Source organism: Anolis carolinensis, chromosome 3, assembly GCF_035594765.1.
Source record: "Anolis carolinensis isolate JA03-04 chromosome 3, rAnoCar3.1.pri, whole genome shotgun sequence".
NCBI lineage: Eukaryota > Metazoa > Chordata > Lepidosauria > Squamata > Dactyloidae > Anolis > Anolis carolinensis.
This window is the reverse complement of record NC_085843.1, coordinates 284,158,624-284,182,921: the sequence shown is the minus strand read 5'-3', so window position 1 is coordinate 284,182,921 and position 24,298 is coordinate 284,158,624. Positions and strand designations below refer to the sequence as shown.

The following is a 24,298-nucleotide window of genomic DNA, read 5'->3' as shown; positions in this document are numbered from 1 at the left end:
AACGGTAGGCTTCTAGGATTAATTCGCCCTCTGTTTCGTTCTGCTTTCAGTGTGAAAAGTGCAACCTGCATTTCCGCCACAAAAGCCAGCTGCGGCTCCACTTGCGCCAGAAGCACGGGGCCATCACCAACACCAAGGTGCAATACCGCGTCTCGGCGGAGGTCACGCCGGAGCTCCCCAAAGCGTGCTAGAGAGAGGCAGGCGCAGACAAAGGAGGGCCGGGGCGGCGGGTTCGAGAGACGGCGGCAAAGAAGGGGGAGACCATGCCCAAAGGAGACTCGTCACACTTCAGCGACTCCTCCGCTGCTTTTAATTCGTTTTGTTGGTCACCCAATGGAGTGCCTCTAAGAAGCCCAGAGAGCGCAGGCAGGTGGAACAGACAGAGGAAAAGGACTGAGTGATGAGAATACACGGGTTTTACGTTTTTATTATTATTATTATTATTATTATTTTGGTTTATTTCCCAGTTATGTGAATTTTTCAAGGAAAAAAAAAGATATATATATGTGTGTGTGTGTGTGTGTGTGTGAGAGAGAGAGAGAGTGTGCGCGTAACGGCTGAGATTCTACCATGGGTTTGCGTTGCATTGGACTCCACTTGTGGAGATGAATTGTGATGAACGGCTCGGTTATGCCACTGAACCAAGATGTCAAATGTGCCACTACATGCGCAGTGTGTGTCTGTGTGTCTGTGTGCGCATCCGTGCACATCCATACACGATTTGTGCCTATGTGCAATGTGCTCATCCATGCACACCTATTTGCAATGGACATTTCCGTATTTTTTCGATTGTAAGGCACACTTTTTCCCCATATAAATTTGTGGTGTATCCTAGAATCACAAGTATTTATACAAGGAAAGGCAGAGCATCAGTGCCATGTGACTCCACAGAAAGGCAACTTTGCTTTCAAATATATTTGAACTATGTATATATTGTTGACAGGAGGAATCCAATTTATGGCTAAAACAAGTATAGTAGACTCTCAGTTAACCAATATCTATGGATATTAGTAAGTTCTGGATCAAAGTACTTTTTGGTTGCTTGAGAGTTACTATTAAAAATAGGCATAATGCATGCCCCATACTTTTCCATATCCTCAACTTTGTGTTGGCTTAATAGTAATATATATAAAATATACAAAATATAATAAAAGACTAAATAGGGAGATGAATTCATTAGCAGAATTAAAACTCAAGATATTCAAAGTCATTCATTTTTAGAAGCAAAGCCTTGTTTTGCTTGTGTGCGCCTTACAATCAAAGAAATGCGTTATTTGCCACATGCATGCAAACATACATCCATGCGCCTCCATGTGCAAAGTGCGCATCCATGCACCCCTACACAGTTTGTGCCTCTTTGCAGTGTGCTCCTCCATGCACACCCATTTACAATGTGCACCCGGTCGCAAGGTGCGCATGTCCTTGTATCCATGCTCAGTGCGCGATAATGTGCCATGTGCCCATCTATGCGCTCAGCCCCGTTGCACTACCTATGCACTTCTGCTGCTTTGAACCGTATTCTGGATTGGACAAAAACCTCCCAACGACTTCCACTTGGGAAGTTCTACCCACAAAAGACAGACACGGAGAGGATTCTGGCCTGCTATATATCTATCTATATAAAAATACTTTTCAAATATACAATAAATTCTCAGTTAACCGGCACTCATGGGGATGGGTAGATGACAGATAAAGAGGTATATATAGGCTTTTCCCATCTTCGGCATCTAGGAGGCTTGTGCTCAGTTCCGGCCACAAGGGGGTGCTGTTGCTCCATCTTCCTCCCAAAGAGCTTTGTTGGTCAACTTCCTCCTTGATCAAATCGCCGGCGTTTTTCTGGCATTTCTTTATGGGTGCTTTCAATACCTCCCCGCTTTTAAGCGTTCCCTATTTATCTACTCACATTTTGCTTTCGAACCGCTAGGTAGTCAGAAGCCAGGACCTCATCCTAACCTGTCAACCTTTCGATTGACAAGATTTACTGCAGCTGGTGGTTTAATCTGCCCGTGCCTGCTATAAACTCTGTATTGACTGGCTGTTAATATTGAAATAGAGTCATTAAAAGCAAATTAAGACAATGGGTTAAACCCTTGTGCCGGCAGGACTGCTGACCAAGAGGTCAACGGTTCGAATCTGGGTGAGAGTGGGTGAGCTCCCTCTGTCAGCTCCAGCTCCCCATGCAGGGTCATGAGAGATGCCTTCCACAAGGATGGTAAACACATCAAAACATGCGGGCATCCCCATGGGCAACGTCTTTGTAGACGGCCAATTCTCTCACACAAGTGAGCAATTTTCTCAAGTCACACCTGACACGAAAAAAAGAGACAAATTAAGGCTAATTTAACAGTGTTATTAGGATTAAAAGATGCCAAATAAATGAAGTTTCTGGTTTGCTTCAGAGTTCCTATTAAAAACTCTAAAAAAAGACAAATTGGGACTAATTTAATTGCATTATGAGGATTGGAAGATGTCAGATAAATGTAGTTTCTGGGTTGTTTCAGAGTTACTATTAAAAATAGTAAAAAAAAAAAAACCCAATACTATCCTGTACCCTAAGCTTTGTTTTGAATTGATACAAATATCAAAATTACAGTCATTAAGCCAAGCTTCAAGTGAGTGTTACTATTAAAAATAGGGAAAAAAAATACCCAATACTATCCTGTACCTTAAACTTTGTTTTGAATTGATAAGAATATCAAAATTACGGTCATTAAGCCAAGCTTCAAGTGAGCGTTACTATTAAAAATAGGGAAAAAAATTCCCAATACTATCCTGTACCCTAAACTTTGTTTTGAATTGATACGAATATCAAAATTGCAGTCATTAAGCCAAGCTTCAAGTGAGTGTTACTATTAAAAATAGGAAAAAAAAAATACCCAATACTATCCTGTACCTTAAACTTTGTTTTGAATTGATAAGAATACCAAAATTACGGTCATTAAGCCAAGCTTCAAGTGAGCATTACTATTTAAAAAAGTAAAAAAAAAAAATACCCAATACTATCCTGTACCCGAAACTTTGTTTTGAATTTATACAAATATCAAAATTACGGTCACTAAACCAAACTTCGTATAACACAGTTTTCCCATCAGAACATCTTTGTGATTCGCCACTTGGAGAAAAGAAATAAATAGATAATTTAATTTTTATTTTTATACAATGTATTATTATTATTATTTGGTTGGTTGCTTGAGAGTGCCGTTTAACTGAGAGCCTACTGTATTGAAGAGGAAGGGTGGTGGGATACGTATGTCTCTCCGTTTGCGAGAAAAAGCGCTTGGTTGTGTGTTTAGGACCGAGATGGAAAGATTTCTTAACGTCGTCTATATAGCGGAGAGTCGGTAACACGTCGACTCTTTACAGGCAGAAAAAAAAATCAAATGAGGAATGTATATCGTTTTACGGGAACAACAAAAATTTATTTCTTTTTTTTTAATGCAAAAAAATTGTGTGTTTTTAAACAAGAGAGCGGGGAGAGAAAAAAAGATTGTATATGCTGTAAGACGGGCAAGGGGAACGTTGAGCCGTTCGAGCCCAATGTTCCCCACGCCTTGCTATAAGAGAAGAAGAAAATATATATAGGAGAGAGGGCTTTAACTTTTTAACCAAAGGTGAAGGAAATCTATGGCAGAGTTGTACATATATGAATATATATATATAAATAAAGTATATATATATAAAAATATAAACCTTTAAAAAAGATATATTATTAAATATATAAATATATATATATAAAAATGCACTGGAGTCTCAGGCTCGGTCTCTGCGGGCAGACGGCCGGCCGGAAGGGTCTTCTTTGCAACAGAGCACTTAACAAGATATTTTAAGAAGAAGAGAAAAAAAGTATTGCATCTGTATTAGTGAGAAAATATTTTGTCTAAGAGCATTGAGTGTGTCTTTGTATTTTTTTGCAAGTGAAGGTTTACAATTTACAAAAAAAGAAGAAGCGTGTATTAAAAACCAACAAAAGCTGCAGAAGGAATTTAAAAAAAATAATATAAAGTGTAATAATAATAATTATAATAATTTTTTTTCAGGGTCCCCCCACCCTCCCCTTAAGTCTGTATATATAAATATGTGTGTGTGTGTGTATGTATAATGTTTGTTTGGGGTTGTTTGTTTCTCGTTTTTTTTTTTCTCACGGTGCCTTTCTTTTGCAACTCGATTTGGAGCCCTGCTTTTGAGGTACGATGGTTGGATCCTTAATGGATAAAAAGAGGGGGTTCAAAAGCAGCCCCTGGATGGGATAAAAAAATATATCAGGTGGTTCTTTGCATTTTCTTTTTCTTTTTTTTAAATACTAAAAATTTTAAAAAAGGTAAATTGGTCTCATATTTTATACACTTGTGTTAACAATCAGTCAATCTCGGGAGAACAGGGTCTGGGCTGCAACAAAACTGCATTGATGCGTTTCTGTAAAATATAGCTGTACAAACTCAAAAGAAAAAAAAGGAAAAAAAGAAATAAAACAGCAGAAAGCAACCATGAACGACACCTTGTGCCGAGTTTTTTTTCCCCTGGGGCATTTCTGTCATGATCCCTATCTCATGCCATCTCCAGACACAGAGCGCATGGTCATGGGCCAAAAGTGAGGACAGGGCATATGAACTAGGGTTGGGCTCAAATCCTGGTTCATCTGTTTCATTCGTGGTTTTGTACCGTTTCGTCCATTTGGATTGCACAGAATGGTACAACCCCACGGGAATAAAAGAAACAGTGAAACAAATGGCAGAGGGGAATAGTAGCCATTCCTCTCTGCTGATTTTTGTCACTTGGCTGTAGGCCCTGGCTTGCAGGGCCTGCAGCCAAGCGCCAGACATTCGATGCTCGATATCTCGTAAGCCCAGCTCGCAGGGCGTACAGTCAAGCACCAAACACTCAATTGTAGGCCCTGCAAGCCAGGCCTATGAGCCATTGAGCGCTCGATGGCTCGTAAGCCTGGCTTGCAGGGCTTACAGTCAAGTATCGAGCGCTCAATATCTCGTAATCCCGGCTAGCAGGGCCTACAGTCAAGCACCAAACACTCAATTGTAGGCCCTGCAAGCCAGGCCTATGAGCCATTGAGCGCTCGATGGCTCGTAAGCCTGGCTCACAGGGCTTACAGTCGAGTATCTAGTGCTCTATGGCTCATAGGCCCAGTTCGCAGGACCTACAGTCAAACGCCAAACACTGAATTGTAGGCCCTGCAAGCCAGGCCTACGAGCCATTGAGCGCTCGATGGCTCGTAAGCCTAGCTCCCAGGGCTTACAGTCGAGTATCGAGCACTCAATATCTCGTAGGCCCGGCTAGCAGGACCTACAGTCAAGCACCAAACACTGAATTGTAGACCCTGCAAGCCAGGCCTATGAGCCATTGAGCGCTCGATGGCTCGTAAGCCTGGCTCACAGGGCTTACAGTCAAGTATCAAGCGCTCAATATCTCGTAATCCCGGCTAGCAGGGCCTACAGTCAAGCACCAAACACTCAATTGTAGGCCCTGCAAGCCAGGCCTATGAGCCATTGAGCACTCGATGGCCCGTAAGCCTGGCTCCCAGGGCTTACAGTCGAGTATCAAGCACTCAATATCTCGTAGGCCCGGCTAGCAGGACCTACAGTCAAGCACCAAAGACTGAATTGTAGACCCTGCAAGCCAGGCCTATGAGCCATTGAGCGCTCGATGGCTCGTAAGCCTGGCTCACAGGGCTTACAGTCAAGTATCAAGCGCTCAATATCTCGTAATCCCGGCTAGCAGGGCCTACAGTCAAGCACCAAACACTCAATTGTAGGCCCTGCAAGCCAGGCCTATGAGCCATTGAGCACTCGATGGCCCGTAAGCCTGGCTCCCAGGGCTTACAGTCGAGTATCAAGCACTCAATATCTCGTAGGCCCGGCTAGCAGGACCTACAGTCAAGCACCAAACACTGAATTGTAGGTCCTGCAAGCCAGGCCTATGAGCCAATGAGCACTTGATGGCTCATAAGCCTGGCTCACAGGGCTTACAGTCGAGTATCTAGCGCTCTATGGCTCATAGGCCCAGTTCGCAGGGCCTGCAGTCAAACGCCAAACACTCCATTGTAGGCCCTGCAAGCCAGGCCTATGAGCCATAGAGCGCTCGATGGGTCGTAAGCCTGGCTCACAGGGGTTACTGTCTAGCACCAAATACTCAATGCTCATAGGTTTGACTCACAGGCCTTACAAGCATCAAGCGTTCGGCGCTGGCCTGTAGGACCTGCAAGCCGGGTCTACAAGCATTGAGTGCTTGATGGTTCGTAGGCCCTCACTGTTGGGCCTACCGTCGACAGCCCTAGCTGTCGGGCCTACAAGCATCGAGCGCTCCATGGCAGGTCCTGGCTGCCAGGCCTACCATCAAGCACTCAACTGTAAGCTCCTCAACCCAGACCTGTGAGCCATCAACTGTTCAGTGGTTTCTAGACCCAGCTCGCAGGGCCTGGTGCTTTGCTGCTCAAGGCCTGATTTTTTTTCTTCGGACCTTGGACAGAAAAGCCCATTTATATAGGTACCCATTTTCATCAGTGGCGGACAGAAACAGAAATGGGGCCATACAAGTGGAACAAACAGAAACGAAAAGTAATTTCATACAAATGCAGAACTCTAGTATGAACCAGTTGTAAAACTCAATTGCCCCAAGGTGGCGGGGGGGATGGGTTCTGGAATGTGGAAATGGGCAAATTCCAGGCGCCAGGACTCTAGAGTGATTTATGATACTGTAGCTAGGCCTATATAGACAAGCAGTAGCGCGAGACTCTTGTATTCCCAACAATAAAGACCTATAGTATCTTCAGCCCCCTGTATGTCTTGGTGTGTTCTTTTCAAGAGAAGACCAACCACTGCAATACAGTTGGAGCCAAGAATCCCTACAGCTTGGCTCCAAAATTGATGATATGGATGGGTCCCAAACTGGGAGAGACAGCTAAGGGCCCAAAGGGCAGGATCAGGACTCAAATGGATGGACGGATGGATGGATGAAAGAGTGGATCAACCAAGACCCACCATAGAACCATAGAAGCATAGAATAGTAAATTTGGAAGAGACCTCATGGGCCATCCAGTCCAACCCCCTGCCAAGTAGCAGGAAATTTCATTTATCGTGTCAGAAGCAAACCGAGGGTACAAGTTGTAATGTATTTGAAAACACAAAGTTAAAAAAAAACTTGGTGTTATACTAAATGTCCTTTGACCAGAATCTGGCCACTTGGAGTGTCTCTGGTGTTGCTATAAGAAGGTCCTCCATGGTGCATGTGGCAGGGCCCAGGCTCCGTTATAGTCGGTGGTCTGTGGCTTGCTCTTCTCTACACTTGCATGTTGTGGACTCCACTTTGTGCTGAGTTTTCTTTCTGGGGCATTTGGCTTTGAAATCAATGGTATGGATGATGGCCCCGAACTGGAAGGGATGGCTAAAGGCCCAAAGGGCAGATTTAGGTTCCATAATAATGATGATGATGATGACAACGATGATACTTTATTTGTACACTGCATTCTCTCCCCAAGGGGACTCATGGTGGTTTCCAACAAAGATAACAAAATGTAATAAAACGAACCAAATACATAATAAAACAATACATAAAATAAGCATCAATGTGAACACATAATATCTAAGACACAAATAAATAATTTAAAAATATAAGCCTCATTATCTACAGTTACATCATAACATGATATCAATAATTAAAGTGCATTAAAGATAGAAAATATAAAATTATAATGATGTTGTGTAGAAATGACATACAGCAATCAACAGTGCCGAGGTGGACTTCAGTATCCGACGGGTTTACAATTGAGATGTTCTACTCCTCTTCTCTGTATGCTGGGGTGCAAAGATGGGTTTTTGGAAGTTTTTTAAAGGAGAGGAGAGAGGGGGCAATTCTTAATTCTTTTGGGAGGGAGTTCTAGAGGCAGGGAGCCATCACGGAGAAGGCCCTCACTTTTGTCCACACCAGATGCTCTTGAGACGGGGGTCAGACCAAGAGCAGGGCCTCCTCTACTGACCACAGCGCCGCGTTAGTTTATATGCAGAGATGCAGCTATGTTAGGGATTCCTCTTCTTCAGAAGAGGAAGGGGAGCAGGAAAGTGTCCATGAATCAGAGGGGCAGTTGGAATCTGAGGAGGAGATTTTGTAAGTACCCACATTTCAGGAGAGGCAAAAGGAAACGGAGCAGAGATGTCGTTCAGCTAGAATAGCTGCCAGAAATGCAGCTGAGTAATGGGCAGCTGTGAGGGGACTCAGGGCTATAAAGCAGAAGCAGGTGCAGCCAGCTCTTGCTGGTAACAAACAGACTCTTCACTCCCCTTGTGCCTGCTTTGATTCTGCATCTGGGAAACTGCTCCTAAGGATTTATTGCTATTTCTTTGTCTGAAGTAAGATTGCTATTTGATTTGGGAATTTATCAGAGACTAAGAACTGTGCTTGCCCTAAGACTTCCTTGCTTCCTTTTGTGTCGCACCTCAGGTTAGCTTCACCTTGCTAAAGACACCAGACTGCACACCAAATGTAGTCTTCTGTAGTTTATTAGGAAATAGGGAAAAGATAGTTCATAAAAGGCAAAAGTTCCGTTCCAAAAGATAGTTACAAAAACAAGGCTGTAAGAACAAATCCATGGAAACATTAGGCATGAAACAAGGTCCTTAAAACGAAGCCAAAGTCCCAGGAACAAGGATAGATCCAGGCTATAAGATAATACAGGAAAGCAGACTTGGTTCCTGATTCAAGCGAGGAAATTGCTTTGACAAAGATTTCCCTCTCACCAGACTGTTTTAATAGCATAACATGAAGGCATTTCTTTGCTCTTTGAATTCCCTCTTATTTGCTATTCTGAGACTTCTGCACAACCCCCTAAATTCCAGACGACTAGCCCGATCTAGAGACACGGCCTCATCAAACTGAGGCTGGGAACTGCTCTCCCTTTCTGCTGCTTGCACCTGAAAACCATCATCATTAACAACAACATTTCTTCCCATGGGAAAGCCTCCCTGCTCCTCATCACCCACACTCTGCACCTAAATGCCATAATCCCCATCAGAGTCATCTTGAAACTCATCCTGAATCTGAGTCCCATCATCTGGGAACTGCAGCCCAGAATCCTCATCAGAGTCACACAAAGGCTGAGTCACAACATTTTGCATTATTCCACTGAGTGTGCTGTACTTTATGTTTTGCTGAAGTAAAGCAGTTTTCATTTACTTACCACAGTGTTTTAAGGCTGTTCTTTAAAGCTTGAAAGACAAAACAGGACAGGTTAGTTAAATAGCCTAGACCTGAACCATTTAGGGCTGGGGTAGCGGTGTTCGATAACAACACCGCTACCCCAGGCCAGGCTGTGGCGCAGGCTGGAAAGCAAGCCAGTTGCAACAAATCACTCTGAGCAAGAGGTCATAAGTTCGAGGCCAGCCCGTGCCTGCGTCTTGTCTCTGTCTCTGTTCTATGTTATGGCATTGAATGTTTGCCTTTATGTGTGCAATGTGATCCGCCCTGAGTCCCCTTCGAGGTGAGAAGGCTGAATATAAATGCTGTAAATAAATAAATAAATAAGCAAACAACCCTACATTCAGAAGGGGGTTGGACTGGATCAGCCCTGGGACAAGTGGTCAATGTAGATCCATGAATAATCCCCTCCAGAAAGTCCAAACCCACAAATGTGCGGGGCCAACTGTATCATACAATTCAGGTTTCATGCACAGAGATTTATGCAAAGCATCCCCAGTGACGGATCACAGCCAATATGAATTGAGAAAGCAAGGTCTCCAGCACGATCCTCAGAATAGTGATATGAGTCCAACCTGTTGAGCCTTCCAGACATTTCTCTTTCCAAGGTGAATCATGGTAATAATTGTCATCACCACAAGGTGGCAGGTGAGGGCAAGAAATGACTCTTCATTGAACAAAGCTCCATCCCTGGGTGCTTCTGTCCAGCAGAATTAATAATACCATTTCAAATCTGTCTCAATGCTATGGAACCATGGGAGTTGTAGTTTGGTGAGGGACCAACACTCTTATCACATTTTAAATACAGTAAAAAGGAAAAGGTTTCCCCCTGACATTAAGTCTAGTTGTGTCCGACTCTGGGGGTTGGTGCTCATCTCCATTTCTAAGCCAAAAAGTTGGTGTTGTCTGTAGACACCTCCTAGGTCATGTAGCCAGCATGACTGTCTGGAGCGCCATTACCTTCCAACCAGAGCGGTCCTTACTGATCTACTCACATTTGTATGTTTTCGAACTGCTAGATTGCCAGAAGCTGGGGCTAAGAGTAGGAGCTCACCCCACTCCCTGGATTCGAACCACTGACCTTTTGGTCAGCAAGTTCAACAACTCCGTGGTTTAATTTGACATAGGAGCCCCATATGTTCCCAGCTGGACCACAGTACCTGAAGCTGCAGAAACACCATTGAATTACCCAACTTTCTGCCTCAGTATACAATAGATAGTTTTTATTTCCATAGGAAGTTGTTAGATTCTCCCACACAACTCTAGAGTAATTTCAAATTAACTCACATAGGGGTGGTACTGTACTTCTTGATAAAAGTTACTAAATTTTGCAAGGAAATAAACCCCAATGCAATAACACCCGATGCCCAGAAGAGGGCAGTGTAGCATCTCATTTCATCACTCCTGAAAAACAAAGGGAAAATGCTCGCTATTTAGAGAGTTGAAAAACTGTTTTCAATATCAGAAAGAAATGTTATTTCTGAACAATGTCCCAATTGAATATAATGCCAGAGTTCAGATAATTATACGTGTAGAGAACATGCCTTATTTTGGACACAGAAATGGCTTAACAAAGTGCTAAGAATCAATAAGTGAATGCCAAAAAAACCATGGTATTGTTATTATTATTACAGTAGAGTCTCACTTATCCAACATAAACGGGCAAGCAGAAGGTTGGATAAGTGATAATGTTGGAAATTACATTATGATTTTACAAATTAAGCACCAAAACATCATGTTTTACAACAAATGGACAGAAAAGGCAGTTCAATACACAGTAATTACTATGTAGTAATTACTGTATTTAGGAATTTACCACCAAAACTTCACAATATATTGAAAAATTGGTTACAAAAACACTGACTACTAAAAGGCAAACTGCGTTGGATAATACAGAATGTTGGATAAGCGAATGTTGGATAAATGGGACTCTACTGTATTATTATTATTATTATTATTATTATTATTATTATTATTATTATTATTATTATTATTATTATTATTGTATGACACAGCAAACAAGATAGACATGCTGGATTTTGTACCACAAAATCACAAGTCGAACACTTCCCAAGTGTCTAGGACTGTGTGATGTATTTTCGGATGATGCGTGCAGATCCCAGTAGGGTGGCCTTTTGCAGTTGGCAGATCGTAATTTTGTCAATGCCTATTGTTTCCAAATGCCGGCTGAGATCTTTTGGCACAGCACCCAGTGTGCCCATCACCACCGGGACCACCTGCACTGGTTTCTGCCAGAGCCTTTGCAGTTCAATCTTGAGGTCCTGATAGCGGCTGAGTTTTTCCTGTTGTTTTTCGTCAATGTGACTGTCACCTGGAATGGCGACATCAATGATCCAAACCTTTTTCTTTTCCACAACTGTGATGCAAACAATTTAAAATATACAAATGTTAAAACAGCATCAAACATCTTTAGTATTAAAACAATTCAGATTAAACCCATAAAAACATATAAAACCACAGCACCCTGCCCCCCTCCCACCATGTGTTGGACTACAACTCCCACCAGCTGGTTCCTTGGCTGGGGATGATGGGGTTTGTAGTCCAAAAACTGCTTGGAGGCCTCTGGTTGGAAAGAAATTGCAGATGACACTAAATTGAGAGGGAGAGCATTCAAACACCCCTGACAGATGGCCATCCAGCCTCTGCTTAAAAGCCTCCAAAGAAGGGGCCTCCACCACAAGTCCGGGGGAGAGAGTTCCACTGCCGAACATCCCTTCTCACAGTGAGGAAGTTCTTCCTGATGTTCAGGTGGAATCTCCTTTCCTGTAGTTTGAAGCCATTGTTCCATTGTGTCCTAGTCTGCAGGGCAGCAGAAAACAAGCTCCCTCCCTCCTGCCTATGACTTCCCTTCACGTATTTGTACATGGCTCTCATGTCTCCTCTCAGCCTTCTCTTCTGCAGGCTAAACATGCCCAGTTCTTTTAGCCGCTCCTCATAGGGTTTGTTCTCCAGACCTTTGATCATTTTAGTCGCCCTCCTCTGGACGCTTTCCAGCTTGTCAACATTTCCTTTCAACTGCGGTGCCCAGAATTGGACACAGTGTGATTCCAGGTGTGGTCTGACCAAGGCAGAATAGAATAAGGGGGAGCAGGACTTCCCTGGATCTAGACGCTATTCCCCTATTGATGCAGGACAAATTCCCATTGGCTTTTTAGCAACTGCATCACATTGTAGGCTCATGTTTAACTTGCTGTCACAAGGACTCCAAGATCTTTTTCACACACACTGCTGTCAAGCCAGGCATCGTCCCCCATTCTGTATCTTTGATTTCCATTTTTTTCTGCCGAAGTGAAGTATCTTGCATTTGTCCCTGTTGAACTTCATTTTGTTAGTTTTGGCCCATCTCTCTAGTCTGTCAAGATCGTTTTGATTTCTGCTGCTGTCTTCTGGAGTGTTGGCTCTCCCTCCCAGTTTGGTCCCATCTGCAAACTTGATGATCGTGCCTTCTAACCCTTCGTCTAAATCGTTAATAAAGATGTTGAACAGAACCGGGCCCAGGACGAAGCCCTGCGGCACTCCACTCGTGACTTCTTTCCAAGATGAAGACGACGCATTGGTGAGAATCACCCTTTGGGTTCGTTTGCTTAGCCAATTACAGATCCAGCTAACCGTAGTTTTGTCTAGCCCACATTTTACTAGTTTGTTTGCCAGAAGGTTGTGAGGGACTTTGTTGCAACCTTCTTTGATTTAGGGTCTCTGCTGAACATTTCCTCCACCACCACCCACATGCGACTGAACCTGGATGGCTTAATGAGGCCATGTGTGAAGGGTGCTAGACTTGAGCATGGACATCGTGGCATCTTGGGATTCTAGAGGGTTCAAAGCAAACAGCAATTAAACTGCCCACAACTTGCAGGTTTGCTTAGCTTCGGACCAGAGATCAAAGGGGGAAAGCAGCTGTGTTCTCCTCGTTTGGGTGGACAGTAATCAGCTTGGTTTTCCCAAAATGCCAGTTGAAAAGCACTAATGAGTTCTGGGGCTAACTTGTTAATGATGAAGTAACATTCTATAAATGTAAAGGAAGGAAGAGTGAAAGAAGGAGGGAATGGAGACACACCTCACGGGACAAAAATCTCCAAACTTATACCTAAGGAAACAACGAAATTCAACTCATTTGTAATCTTCCCTTGTTGTGTTTCTCATTTCCTATTTATTCCATGGTAGTTGTTCCTTGGTCCCTGCCATCCAGCACTGCAGCCTGTTTTCTATTTGCTTAAATGAAAATTGATGCAGCACTTCTTTTCAATTAACATTCATTACGGAGATGAAGTTTTATGCATTCCCGTTTAATTCCACCTTCCTTGGTAAATAATCAAGTGCAATTAACAAATGGCTTTGCCTGCTCAAACAACCTGCACTTGGAGAGAATCAACATTATTTAATGTTTCATTTCAGAAACAAGAGAGAACCAAAACCATAAGCGAGACAAATTTGTTTTACTGAGACTTGCAAAGGGACAGAAGCTCTAAAAACAGCAAGAGTTCAGAAAGGAAGTTCTCCAGCATGGCACACTGGTGACCAGTGGGTTCCATGCCAGTGGAGAAGCAGATCTGCTTTGGGTTCTAGTCTGAACATTAGGAAAACCTTCCTGACAGTCTGAGCTATTAAAGAGTGGAATCAACTGCTGCCTGGGAGCCTAGTGGAGTCTCTTTCTCTGGAGGTTTTTAAGCAGGCGCTGGATGGCCATCTGTCAGGAGGGCTTGGATTGTGTCTTTTTGCATGGCTGAAGAGGGTTTGACTCAATGGACCTTAGGGTCCCTTCTTGAATTGTTCTGCCCAGAACAGGATGCAGGGTTACGATATTCCAAGTGAGATCTGACCAAGGAAGAATAGAGTGGGACCACGACTTCCCTAGATCTAATACGTAAACACTACACACCTAATGGTGCAGCCTAGAATCGTATTAGCCTTTGAAGCTGCCACGTCACACTGTTGACTCATGTTCAGCTTATGATTCACTAAGACTTCCAGATCCTTTTCAAAGGGATTGTTTCCAAGTCAGTTGTCACCCATCCTATATCTGTGTATCTCATTTTTATTGCCCAAGTGGAGTAGCATACATTTTCCCCATTGAAATTCATTTTGTTAGTTTTGGCCTAACTCTCTATACTGATCTAGAGCTTGTGGGGAGGGAGGGGTTAATTTTTTTAAGTTAAATTCCTAGACTCATATTTGAGTATATAAAAGGTAAAGGTTTCCCCTCGACATAAAGTCTAGTCAAGTTCGACTCTGGGGGTTGGTGCTCATCTCCATTTCTAAGCCACAGAGCCGGCGTTGTCCATAGAGGCCTCCCAGGTCACGTGGCCATAGACATGATTTCATAGAGCGCCGTTACCTTCCCGTCGGAGTGGTGCCTCACATTTGCATGTTTTTGAACTGCGAGATTAGCAGAAGCTGGGGTTAACAATGGGAGCTCACCCCATCCCACAGATTCAAACCATCAATATTTCGGCCGGCAAGTTCTGCAGCTTAGCGGTTTAACTCACTGCGCTTTACTTGAGTATATAGTCAAATCCATGAATAACATTGGCCAACGCCCATTTTGGTGCCTCAAATAGTAGGTCTTCTTTTGGAGTCTGTTTGACTTGCTGGTTCCAAAAATGCCACCAGTTCCTGCTGGGAATCTATGAGCTGTTAGGCTCAAAAATAACTCTCTTTCTGAGGGAGATTCCCTAAAATATAGCAGAGTGCAGAAGCACACTTCCAAACAGCAGAAACTTACATGAGGTGAGTTTAGGGAAGCCTTTCTTCTTAGGATGGCAAAGGATTGCAAAGTCAGCTTAAAAGTTCAAAAAAGGTATTTACTGAGGTAAAAGGAAATCCATCGTGGATAGAAAGGGTTTTGGAGCTAACTAGCTGTCTAAGCTAGCACTAAGGAAGGTAAGCAGGTAAAAATAACAAAGAATATCTAAATAGCTACATTTTGCTAGTAGAGAGGGCAAATGTGTTCTTCTCATGCAGAAGACAAAGGAGGAGAAATGGCTACCACCGCATGGTCTGAGCCTTCTTTTGGGGCAATTAAAAATTCCAATCTAAAGAGTGGAAGTTACCTCATCCCTGAAGAGATCACATTGCTAAAACAACAAGGTGAAGGGGTGGATGTAAACAGGATAGGAACAGAGGGAAATCAGCAAAGCCTATCTGGGCATGCATGGGATTATAGAGAGGTTTCCCTCAGTTTAATCTATCCACTACATATCTAATAAATGAGACTTGTGTAGTCCAGGATGATTTCCATGTTTTTAATCCATGTTTTTTATTAGTTCTTGTCATTTGTTTTTACTGGCTAATGTTTACATTTTTATAATTGTGCATTTTTTTGTCTATTGTTGTGTTTTATATTGCTATGGTTTTTATTTGGGCTTGTCCCCATGTAAGCCGCTCTGAGTCCCCTTTGGGGAGATAGAGGTGGGGTATAAAAATAAAGTTATTATTATATTATTTCCAACAGTTCCCCACTATCAGGGAACTGGCTGTGGCGCAGGGTGGAGAGCAAGCCAGCTGCAACCAGCTGCAATGAATCACTCTGACCAGGAGGTCATGAGTTCGAGGCCCGCTCGGAGCCTATGTTTGTCTTGTCTTTGTTCTATGTTAAAAGGCATTGAATGTTTGCCTATATATGTAATGTGATCCGTCCTGAGTCCTCTTCGGGGTGAGAAGGGCAGAATATAAATGCTGTAAATAAATAAATAAATAAATAAATCAGCTCTAGTTCTCAAGATACAGAAATATCTACCAGTCATCATCATAGAAAACTGCAATGCCTGTATCTAAAGCTGATGTCATCAATCCAATGCAATTTTCTGATCACCGCCACAAAGAACCCCAGAAACAGGCCTAAAAAGTCAACGCACTAAGGATAACACAGCACATCTCAACTATTGTAGGTTTACACTCATGTGTAGCTCCACTGCCACAACTTTAAATCAAATGTAGGTGCTACACATCTCTTGTTAGTGATATTCAGTGGCCCCAAACAGAAGCTCTCTCCTTTTCCCCTTCCCTGCCTCCTCTTCCTTCTCTTCTTCTCTCTCTTTCTCCTTCCCTCCTTCTCCTTCCCTGTCTCTTTCTTTCCTTTCTTCATTTCAACGCATTATCTGACCTGCACTAATTCCTTATTCCCCTTAGCTGGACTGGTGCCTACATACATATGGAGGAAGCCATGAAAAATTCAACGGCTGTGGGCAATGGAGGCTCAGGCCTCCATGAAAAATTAACCACCCTCCTGGTCTTGGGACATCCATAAAGGATGAAGACACCTTGGCAGCTGGACAGGTACATGTCGCTTCCTTCAGCCAGTGCTTAACCCTTTCGAAGCCCATTGACAGCCCACTCCTTTGTGTCCTGGTTCAGGAGAAGTAATATTTCATGAAGAAGAAGGGAGTATCTCTTTCTGTTGGGCCTCCATTTGGAACAGCGGTCATTTAGGCACCTCCAAAAAAAGAAGACTAAAGGTGCCACAGACAAACATAAAATACTATGTGCCTAGTTCACACATATGCCAATGCAATTACACTATGTAACATAATTTTTCTTCCTGGGTTATAAATGTCATTTCCTAATCGATTATATCATAAAAACATGGGGAAAATTTATCAAACTTTGTTTTTGTGGGAGAGGCATCTTGCAGCACATTTTGCTGTCGTTTTTCAATGAAAATCTCATTGTTTCTCAACCAATTCAACCTAGTTTGTGGCAGCCACAAAAACAAAGGTTTCTGGAGTAGAACAACTATGGTACTTTCAAAGTAAGGACTGTACAATTAAACAGGAAATAACACTTTCAAACCAGGACCAGAAAAATCTTCACATGATGTTACTTAGGGCCCTTCCACACAGCCATATAACGCAGGCTATCCTTGCGGAGGCAGGCGCAGCCGCAGAGGCAGGAGTTGCCTCAACAGCGCCCCCAGAGGATGGTGCCACAGGCAACTGCCTAATTTGCCTCGCGGTTGAACCGCCCCTGGTGAGACTTTCACTTTGACTCCATTTGTGCCTGAAGAGTAAGGATGGCAAACTCTTCTAGTGAGAGAAGAGTCCACTTTTCATAGAATCCTGAAGTTGGAAGAGACCTCAAAGGCCATCCAGTTCAACCCCCTTCTACCATGCAGGAAAACACAATCAAAGCACCCCGAGAAATGGCCATCCAGCCTCTGCTTTAAAATCTCAAGAGAAGGAGACTTTACTGGACTCTGAGACAGCCCTGAATTCCCCATAAAGTTTGGATTCATTGCTCATTTGTGTCCTAGTCTGTGAAACATCAAGAAATAATGTCCCCTCTTCAATATGGCAATCTTTCAAATGTTTAAACATGGCTATCATGTCCTTTCTTTGCTTTCTCTTCTCCAAGTTGGAGATCCCCAACTTTTGGTCTCTTTCCTTTGACTCTCAATGTGATGCAGGGTTAGAGCTGCAAAGCCGAAGGCCTTCACTCCACATCTATTGCCTCTGACGGTGTAGATTCATTCCATCAAAAAAAAATTATTTGTTTTCTGTAGTTCTTCATCCACGCACAAGTCAGGGACTCATTAATTTGAACAAAAGGGTATCTGGTTTGCTCCATCGATCCTCAAGTATTTCGAGCCAGAGGGTCTTGAATGTTATTTTGACAGTACATGGGCCATTTAACTGAGTGTAATTGCCATTGTGTTAGAATTAATCGTTTGTGCCTTCAAGAAATCGGTGCCGTCATCACTCCGGAAACAGCCGCTAAATATGGAGAGAACATTGGGCTCCTGTTTTTTTTTAAATGTGGGCTTGTATGAGTTTGTTTATTGTGTAGTGAAGTTTGGAAATGAGCATCTTCACAATCAGACTCATCTCTCCCCCTTCCTTCTAGTGTTCGGTTTGATGGTTGTGTCAGACAAATGAACACAAACAAACTTGTTTCTTAAACACTGAGCCTTATGAAACCAAAATAGCACCATCCATGCAAAGCAATAGAGGAAAGTACTTTGCTGAATCCTAGAATCCTAGAGTGGGAAGGGGTCCCCAGAGGCCATTTAGTCCAGTCTCCTTCCCAGTATAGGATCTCCAGCCAAAGGATCCAGTTGGGAGTTACCCAGACCCTTTTTGAAGCTATCCAAAATGGAGAGTCCAGGACCTCTGCAAACTATTGGTTCCATCATCAAATTGCCTTTACTATCAAGAAGCCCTTCTAATGTTCAACCCAAATCTACTTTCCTGTTACTTTAAACCACGAGACCTGGTCCTACCTCACCAGATTATGTTTAATCTTGGAAGCTAAGCAAGGTCAACCCTAGTAAGTATTTGGATGGGAGACCACTAACAAATACCATCTGCTTTAAAGGAAGGAACTGGAAAAATCACCTCTGAGTATCCCTTGCTTAAGAAAACCATATGAAATTCATAAGGATGCCATAGGTGGGTAGGCAACTTGAAGGCACATACAAACACATGGCCTAAACAACCTAAAATCACCAGGCGTCATCTGATCTTGGAAAGCTAAGAAGGCTCAATCCTGGTTAGCCCTTGGGTGGGAACCCACCAATGAGTCCAGGGGCTTTATTTCAGAAGGACATGCAAAGCCATCTCTGATTCTTGCCTATGAAAACACGAGGAAATTCATGAAGGTAACTTGAGGACATGTACACACATATGCAAGGTCCCTCTTCTCCAAATGCTGTAACGAATCCTAGGATCCAATAATTGGAAGGGGTCCTCAGAGGCCATCTAATCCAACCTCCTTCTCAGTGTAGGATCTCCAGAGCATTGGGAATGGTGATAAGCTATTCTGGGCATCATAATTACAAAAGGAAGGCCCTTCTTTAAGCCCAAAAGCACTACCAAGGTGCTGTAGGCTCCATTTCAGAGTCTGGAACTGACAAACTATCTCTGAATGTTCCTTGTCTAAGGAAACCCAATGAAACTCATGAAGAAGTCTGCTATCAACCAAAAGTACAGACACAGGGACCATAAATTGACTTTTCTGCCATTCCTTGCTACAATACTTCTCGGTGTTTGTACCTCCTTCTATCTGGGTAGGTCCATTTCATGTGGGAGGTCATTTGGCCACCCTACTGCATGGCCAACCTTCCTGACCAACTATCTATTTTTTTTGCGGCTGATTTCCCTCCCCTCCTGCTTTCTTTGCCCCTTGTGTTTCAACCCAACAATTCAGCTGATAGAATGAGGGAAAAGAGCTATCATTCTTGACATTGATGGATCATTACTTACCCCTCAGGAGCCCATTCTCCATTCTTTCTAAGGATCGACCTGGTTGACAACTTCAGCTGAGAAAACAAGATGTAAATGGAGCGAGGAAGCGTGCCCCCTTCCAGTCGATGAAGTCTTCTCAGGGCATCATCGCAGAGAGAAGATTCCCCAATGCCACCGACGCAGCTCTTACCTGGTGAATAATCCTTGTTGGTCCTCTGGGGAGCCGTCAATCAACAACTAAGTTACTTTCTGCAAACCTACGCTAAGTACACCTTCCCTCCCCCCTCGACTGCTCTTCCACAAACACATCCACTGTGCAGGCAGCTTTTTCTAGCAGTCTTTGTTTCCCAATGAAAACACCAACTAAAGCCAAGTTTTAGGGTGTTTCCAAGAAGGCAGGTGCCCTCTCTCTCTCTTTCTCTCTCAAAGCAGGTCCAAGATAATTTTCAAGTATAGGTGAAGAGAAATTTTGGCGACCCCCTCCCCCCCAAAACCAATCACTGAAAAATAAAAGCATTGGATAAGCGAAAATATTGGATAATAATGAGAGATTAAGGAAAAGCCTAAATAAAGACCATTCTGAAAACGGGGGAAATCCAGACAGGAAGCAATCAGGGAAGCTAACACCTCCCAAAAAAAGACTCTCCCAGGCAAGAGGAAGCCAGGCCTTGAAGCCACAGGGCCATTAAATGCTAATCAAGGTGATTAATTACAACATCCACACCTGCCTCTCAACAGACAAGAGCTCTTTCTCCCACCCTGGACATTATTCCACAGATAAATAAACCCCATTTGCCTTGCTTCCAACAGGCGGCAGCGGGCTCCGGAGTGCCCGACGCGGACTCTGGAGTGCCGGCCGTGGGCTCCGGAAGGCCCAGCGCAGGCTCCGGAAGGCCTAGTGCAGGCTCTGGAGTGCCCAACGCGGGCTCCAGAAGGCCTAGTGTGGGCTCTGGAGTGCCGGCCGTGGGCTCCGGAAGGCCCAGCGCAGGCTCCGGAAGGCCTAGTGCAGGCTCTGGAGTGCCCAACGCGGGCTCCAGAAGGCCTAGTGTGGACTCCGGAGTGCCGGCCGTGGGCTCCGGAAGGCCCAGCGCAGGCTCCGGAAGGCCTAGTGCAGGCTCTGGAGTGCCCAACGCGGGCTCCAGAAGGCCTAGTGTGGATTCCGGAGTGCCGGCCGTGGGCTCCGGAAGGCCCAGCGCAGGCTCCGGAAGGCCTAGTGCAGGCTCTGGAGTGCCCAACGCGGGCTCCAGAAGGCCTAGTGTGGACTCCGGAGTGCCGGCCGTGGGCTCCGGAAGGCCCAGCGCAGGCTCCGGAAGGCCTAGTGCAGGCTCTGGAGTGCCCAACGCGGGCTCCAGAAGGCCTAGTGTGGACTCCGGAGTGCCTGACGCAGGCTCCGGAGTGTCGGCCATGGGCTCTGGAAGGCCCAGCGCAGGATCCAGAAGGCCTAGTGTGGGCTCTGGAGTGCCGGCGGTGGGCTCCGGAAGGCCTAGTACAGGCTCCAGAGTGCCCGAAGCAGGTTCCAGAAGGCCTGTCCAGCCCACCAGAAGGCCTGACGCGGACTTCCAGAGCCTGCGCTGGGCCTTCTGGAGCCTGCGTCAGGCCTTCTGGAGCCCACATCGGGCCTTCTGGTGGGCCGGGCAGCCCAAAGAAGGCCTGCAAGGCCCAAAAAAGGAGGCGGGGGTGGCGCCATCCTCCCGGGGGCTTCAACTGCACCCCCGGAATGATTGCACCATAGGCGACCGCCTAAATGGCCTTGCTGGTGGACCACCTCTGCTTTCTCTCTCTCTCTCTCTCTCTCTCTCTCTCTCTCTATATATATATATATATATATATATATATATATAATTAAAAAATCTTTCAAAAGTCATTACAAAACTGGGAGCACTGGCATTTTGTTTCTAAACTGTTTCTAAAGTGTTGTTAGTTAAAATTTCATTACATTAATGAGAGTAACTGAATTTCATTACTTTTTCATTATAGTAATTGTGCAAGTTGGGAAACTTCAGGGGCTGTCTCATTTTTACAGCTAATAATAATAATAATGATAATAATAACAATAATAATAATAATAATAATACACTTTATTTATATTCCGCCCTTCTCCCCCAGGGGACTCAGAGCAGATTACAGCATTTACATACATAGGCAAACATTCAGTGCCTTTACAATCACACGAGACACACAAACACAAACAAAGGCAAGGCTTCTCCTTTCATTTCCAGCTTCTGAAGGTGATGCTCATCTGTTCCCGCCAAAGCAGTACTTATTTATCAACTTACATTTGCATATTTTCAAACTGCTACGTTGGCAGGAACTAGGGCTGACAGATGGGAGCGCACCCATTTTACAGATTCAAACTACCAACCTTCAGGTCAGCAGTTTAGCCAGCCTTCAGGCCAGTAGTTAAGCAGCACAAGGGTTTAACCCATTGCTCCATTATTGGGGTGAATTTTCTAGCATAGGGCTCCTCGCCTTCCCAAACTACATTTCCCAGAGTTCTGTGCTCTCTCAGTCTATTTCCCAGCAAACTCTGCTTCCTCCCTGCTGCTTCCCTCTCCTAATGGTGAGAGGCCATTAATTTAAAAAGGAAAGGCAGCCTTTTTGGCTTTGTTTTGCTTTCTTGCACTAAAAATGAAACTGGGAGGTTTCCGAGGTTTACAAAATGCAAATGTAAAAGGTATTGGGTAAATTTTGATCAAGTTTTAATCAAGATGTAAGCCATGTCCATGCATCGGACATTGCACTGTCAGTACAAAGTTAACAAATTTGATATGACATACCGAGAACAAACAAAAAAATTGCACATCCCTAACATAGATATAGATATAGATATAGATATAGATATAGATATAGATATAGATATAGATATAGATATAGATACACACACACACACACACACACACACACACACACACATTTGGCTGAATTTACACTCTAAAAAGTACCTGGTCCAGCTTACATACAAATTCGACTTCAGAACAAACCTACAGAACCTATCTTGAATGGCCTTTCAGCTTCAAAGCCTGGCTGTTTCCTGCCTGGTGGATCCTGAAAGTTGCAGTTTTGTCTTTAGCCTTCTCTGTCAAAGAATCCCAGAGCCACAGCGAAGTCCCAGGATTCAGTAGCATTGAGCCACAGGCAGTTAACGTGGTGTCCAGCTGCATTTATTCTTAATACAACTTGGCACTAGTTTAATTGTAAAGGCTTAATGATATGGAATCCTGAGAGTTGTAGTTTTCTGTGGCTCCAACACTCTTTGGCAGAGAAGGTTAAAGGCCATTGCAGTTAAAGTGGTGTCCAACTGCATTCATTCCACAGTGTAAATGAACCCAAGGAGACCTGGGTTCAAATCCCCATTTGGCTACAGAAACCCATTAAGTAACCTTGGGCAGATGACAATCTCTCAGCCTCAGAGGGAAAGGATACTTTCTGCCAAGAAAACACCATGATAGGTCTGCCTTAGGGTTGCTGTAAGTTGGAATCAAATTGAAAGCACAACACAACAACTGTTATGGTTGAGCCTTATGGCTCCGATACTGGGAGACGTGGTCGTAAGACTCCTCGAGAGTCAGACTCTCTTGAGGAGCGAGAAAGGAAACGGCTGCGGGACTTATTTGCAGAACCAACTGACGAAGACTCCTTTGAGGGTTTTACAGAGGGAATGGAGGAAGAGATGGTTAGCTCAGAGGAGGATGACATGGAATGGACTCGTGTGAGGGAGGATTTCGGTGTCACCGGCAATGCTAGTATGGGAAGCGACTGGCGGGTTGCAGGATCGGACCCGTGGACGAGTTGGAGGGATGGAATGAGATCCACAGCTGGGGATGCTGTGGGGCGTAGTCAAAGGTGTGTTAGCTCTGATGAGGATGATGATGATGAGGCACCTGGAATTAGGGTAACAGCTGACAGCGATGAGGAGTTGTAACTGGCATAAAATGGGGTTTAGAATCCAGGGCTAATTGCGTTGGGCAAGGTAATCTGGACGAACGCTTGGGCTCTTGTTGGGAATTTCCTGAAGACGGGTGTGTTTCGTTTGCTGAATACGTAAGTTACCAAGGACACTGGGCATAGACGGCGGGAGGAACTGTGTGGGCTTTTGTTGTGCAACCTGTGTTTAATCTTATTAGCTTGGACCTCCGTCGTCTTCTTGACGGACATTAATTGCCTATTCTGGATTGACGCTGGACTGACTGACTGACTGACTACGACCTCGGACTACCCCTTCTGTGGCTTTCGGTGGAATTGGTGAACTAAAGACATCTGCACCTGGCTTTCGACCTCGGACTGGACTGGGACCCTGCTGACTGTTGCTACCCTGATTGAAGTGCCTGGATCAGGATTCCGTTTGCTGCACGGAGGAGTAACAATCTTAGTTACTCATTCGCAGCTTTCGAGTAGCAGAGAGGAATCTGCTGCCAGCTATTTATGTTTCTTTGAATCCTTGTTTTTCAACTTTTGTTTGTTTAAATTGCCGGGCTGAAGTAAGCATTTTCTGTTTAACCCGGATTAAACTCCTGTTTAATCCGGTTTATCTTTTGAACCACTTTTAGTATCAGCGGAGTCTTTTTTGTGTATCTTTTTCACTAAAGGCAAGTGTTTGCCTAGCCCTTGTTTCATACGGGCACTTTTTAGTTCTGTAACTTTAATAAACTGTGTTGAACTTTATCTGGTGGCGTTCTGTCTATGACAACAACAGCAACTACTACTACTACTACTACTACTACTAAAGTCTCCTGTTTTTAACACTGTATCCTGCGTGGTGATTTTAATGATTGTTTTTATTGATGTTGATTTTTTTACTGGGATAATTGTTTTATTGCTTTGTTACTGTTATTTGTTTGTTTTATCGGGCCTGGCCCCATGTAAGCCGCCCCGAGTCCCTTCGGTGAGATGGGGCGGGGTAT

General features: G+C 44.1%; 1 protein-coding gene and 1 long non-coding RNA gene across 4 annotated transcripts in view; both read left to right on the top strand.

Moving 5' to 3' along the window:
- The window catches only part of bcl6 (BCL6 transcription repressor), a 57,923-nt gene extending 53,434 nt beyond the window's left edge, over positions 1–4,489 (top strand). For all 3 annotated transcript variants that reach the window (XM_062976927.1, XM_062976928.1, XM_062976926.1), the window contains one exon: positions 51–4,489. In XM_062976927.1, the coding sequence (XP_062832997.1) occupies positions 51–191 (141 nt within the window). In that variant the 3' untranslated portion in view covers positions 192–4,489. The remainder of the gene's footprint in view (positions 1–50) is intronic.
- An 18,419-nt stretch (positions 4,490–22,908) lies between these two features.
- On the top strand, positions 22,909–24,058 carry LOC134297934 (uncharacterized). The gene is made up of 2 exons (XR_010004906.1): positions 22,909–23,438; positions 23,522–24,058. It is a non-coding gene; the product is annotated as an uncharacterized LOC134297934 (long non-coding RNA).
- The last annotated feature ends 240 nt before the right edge of the window (positions 24,059–24,298 follow it).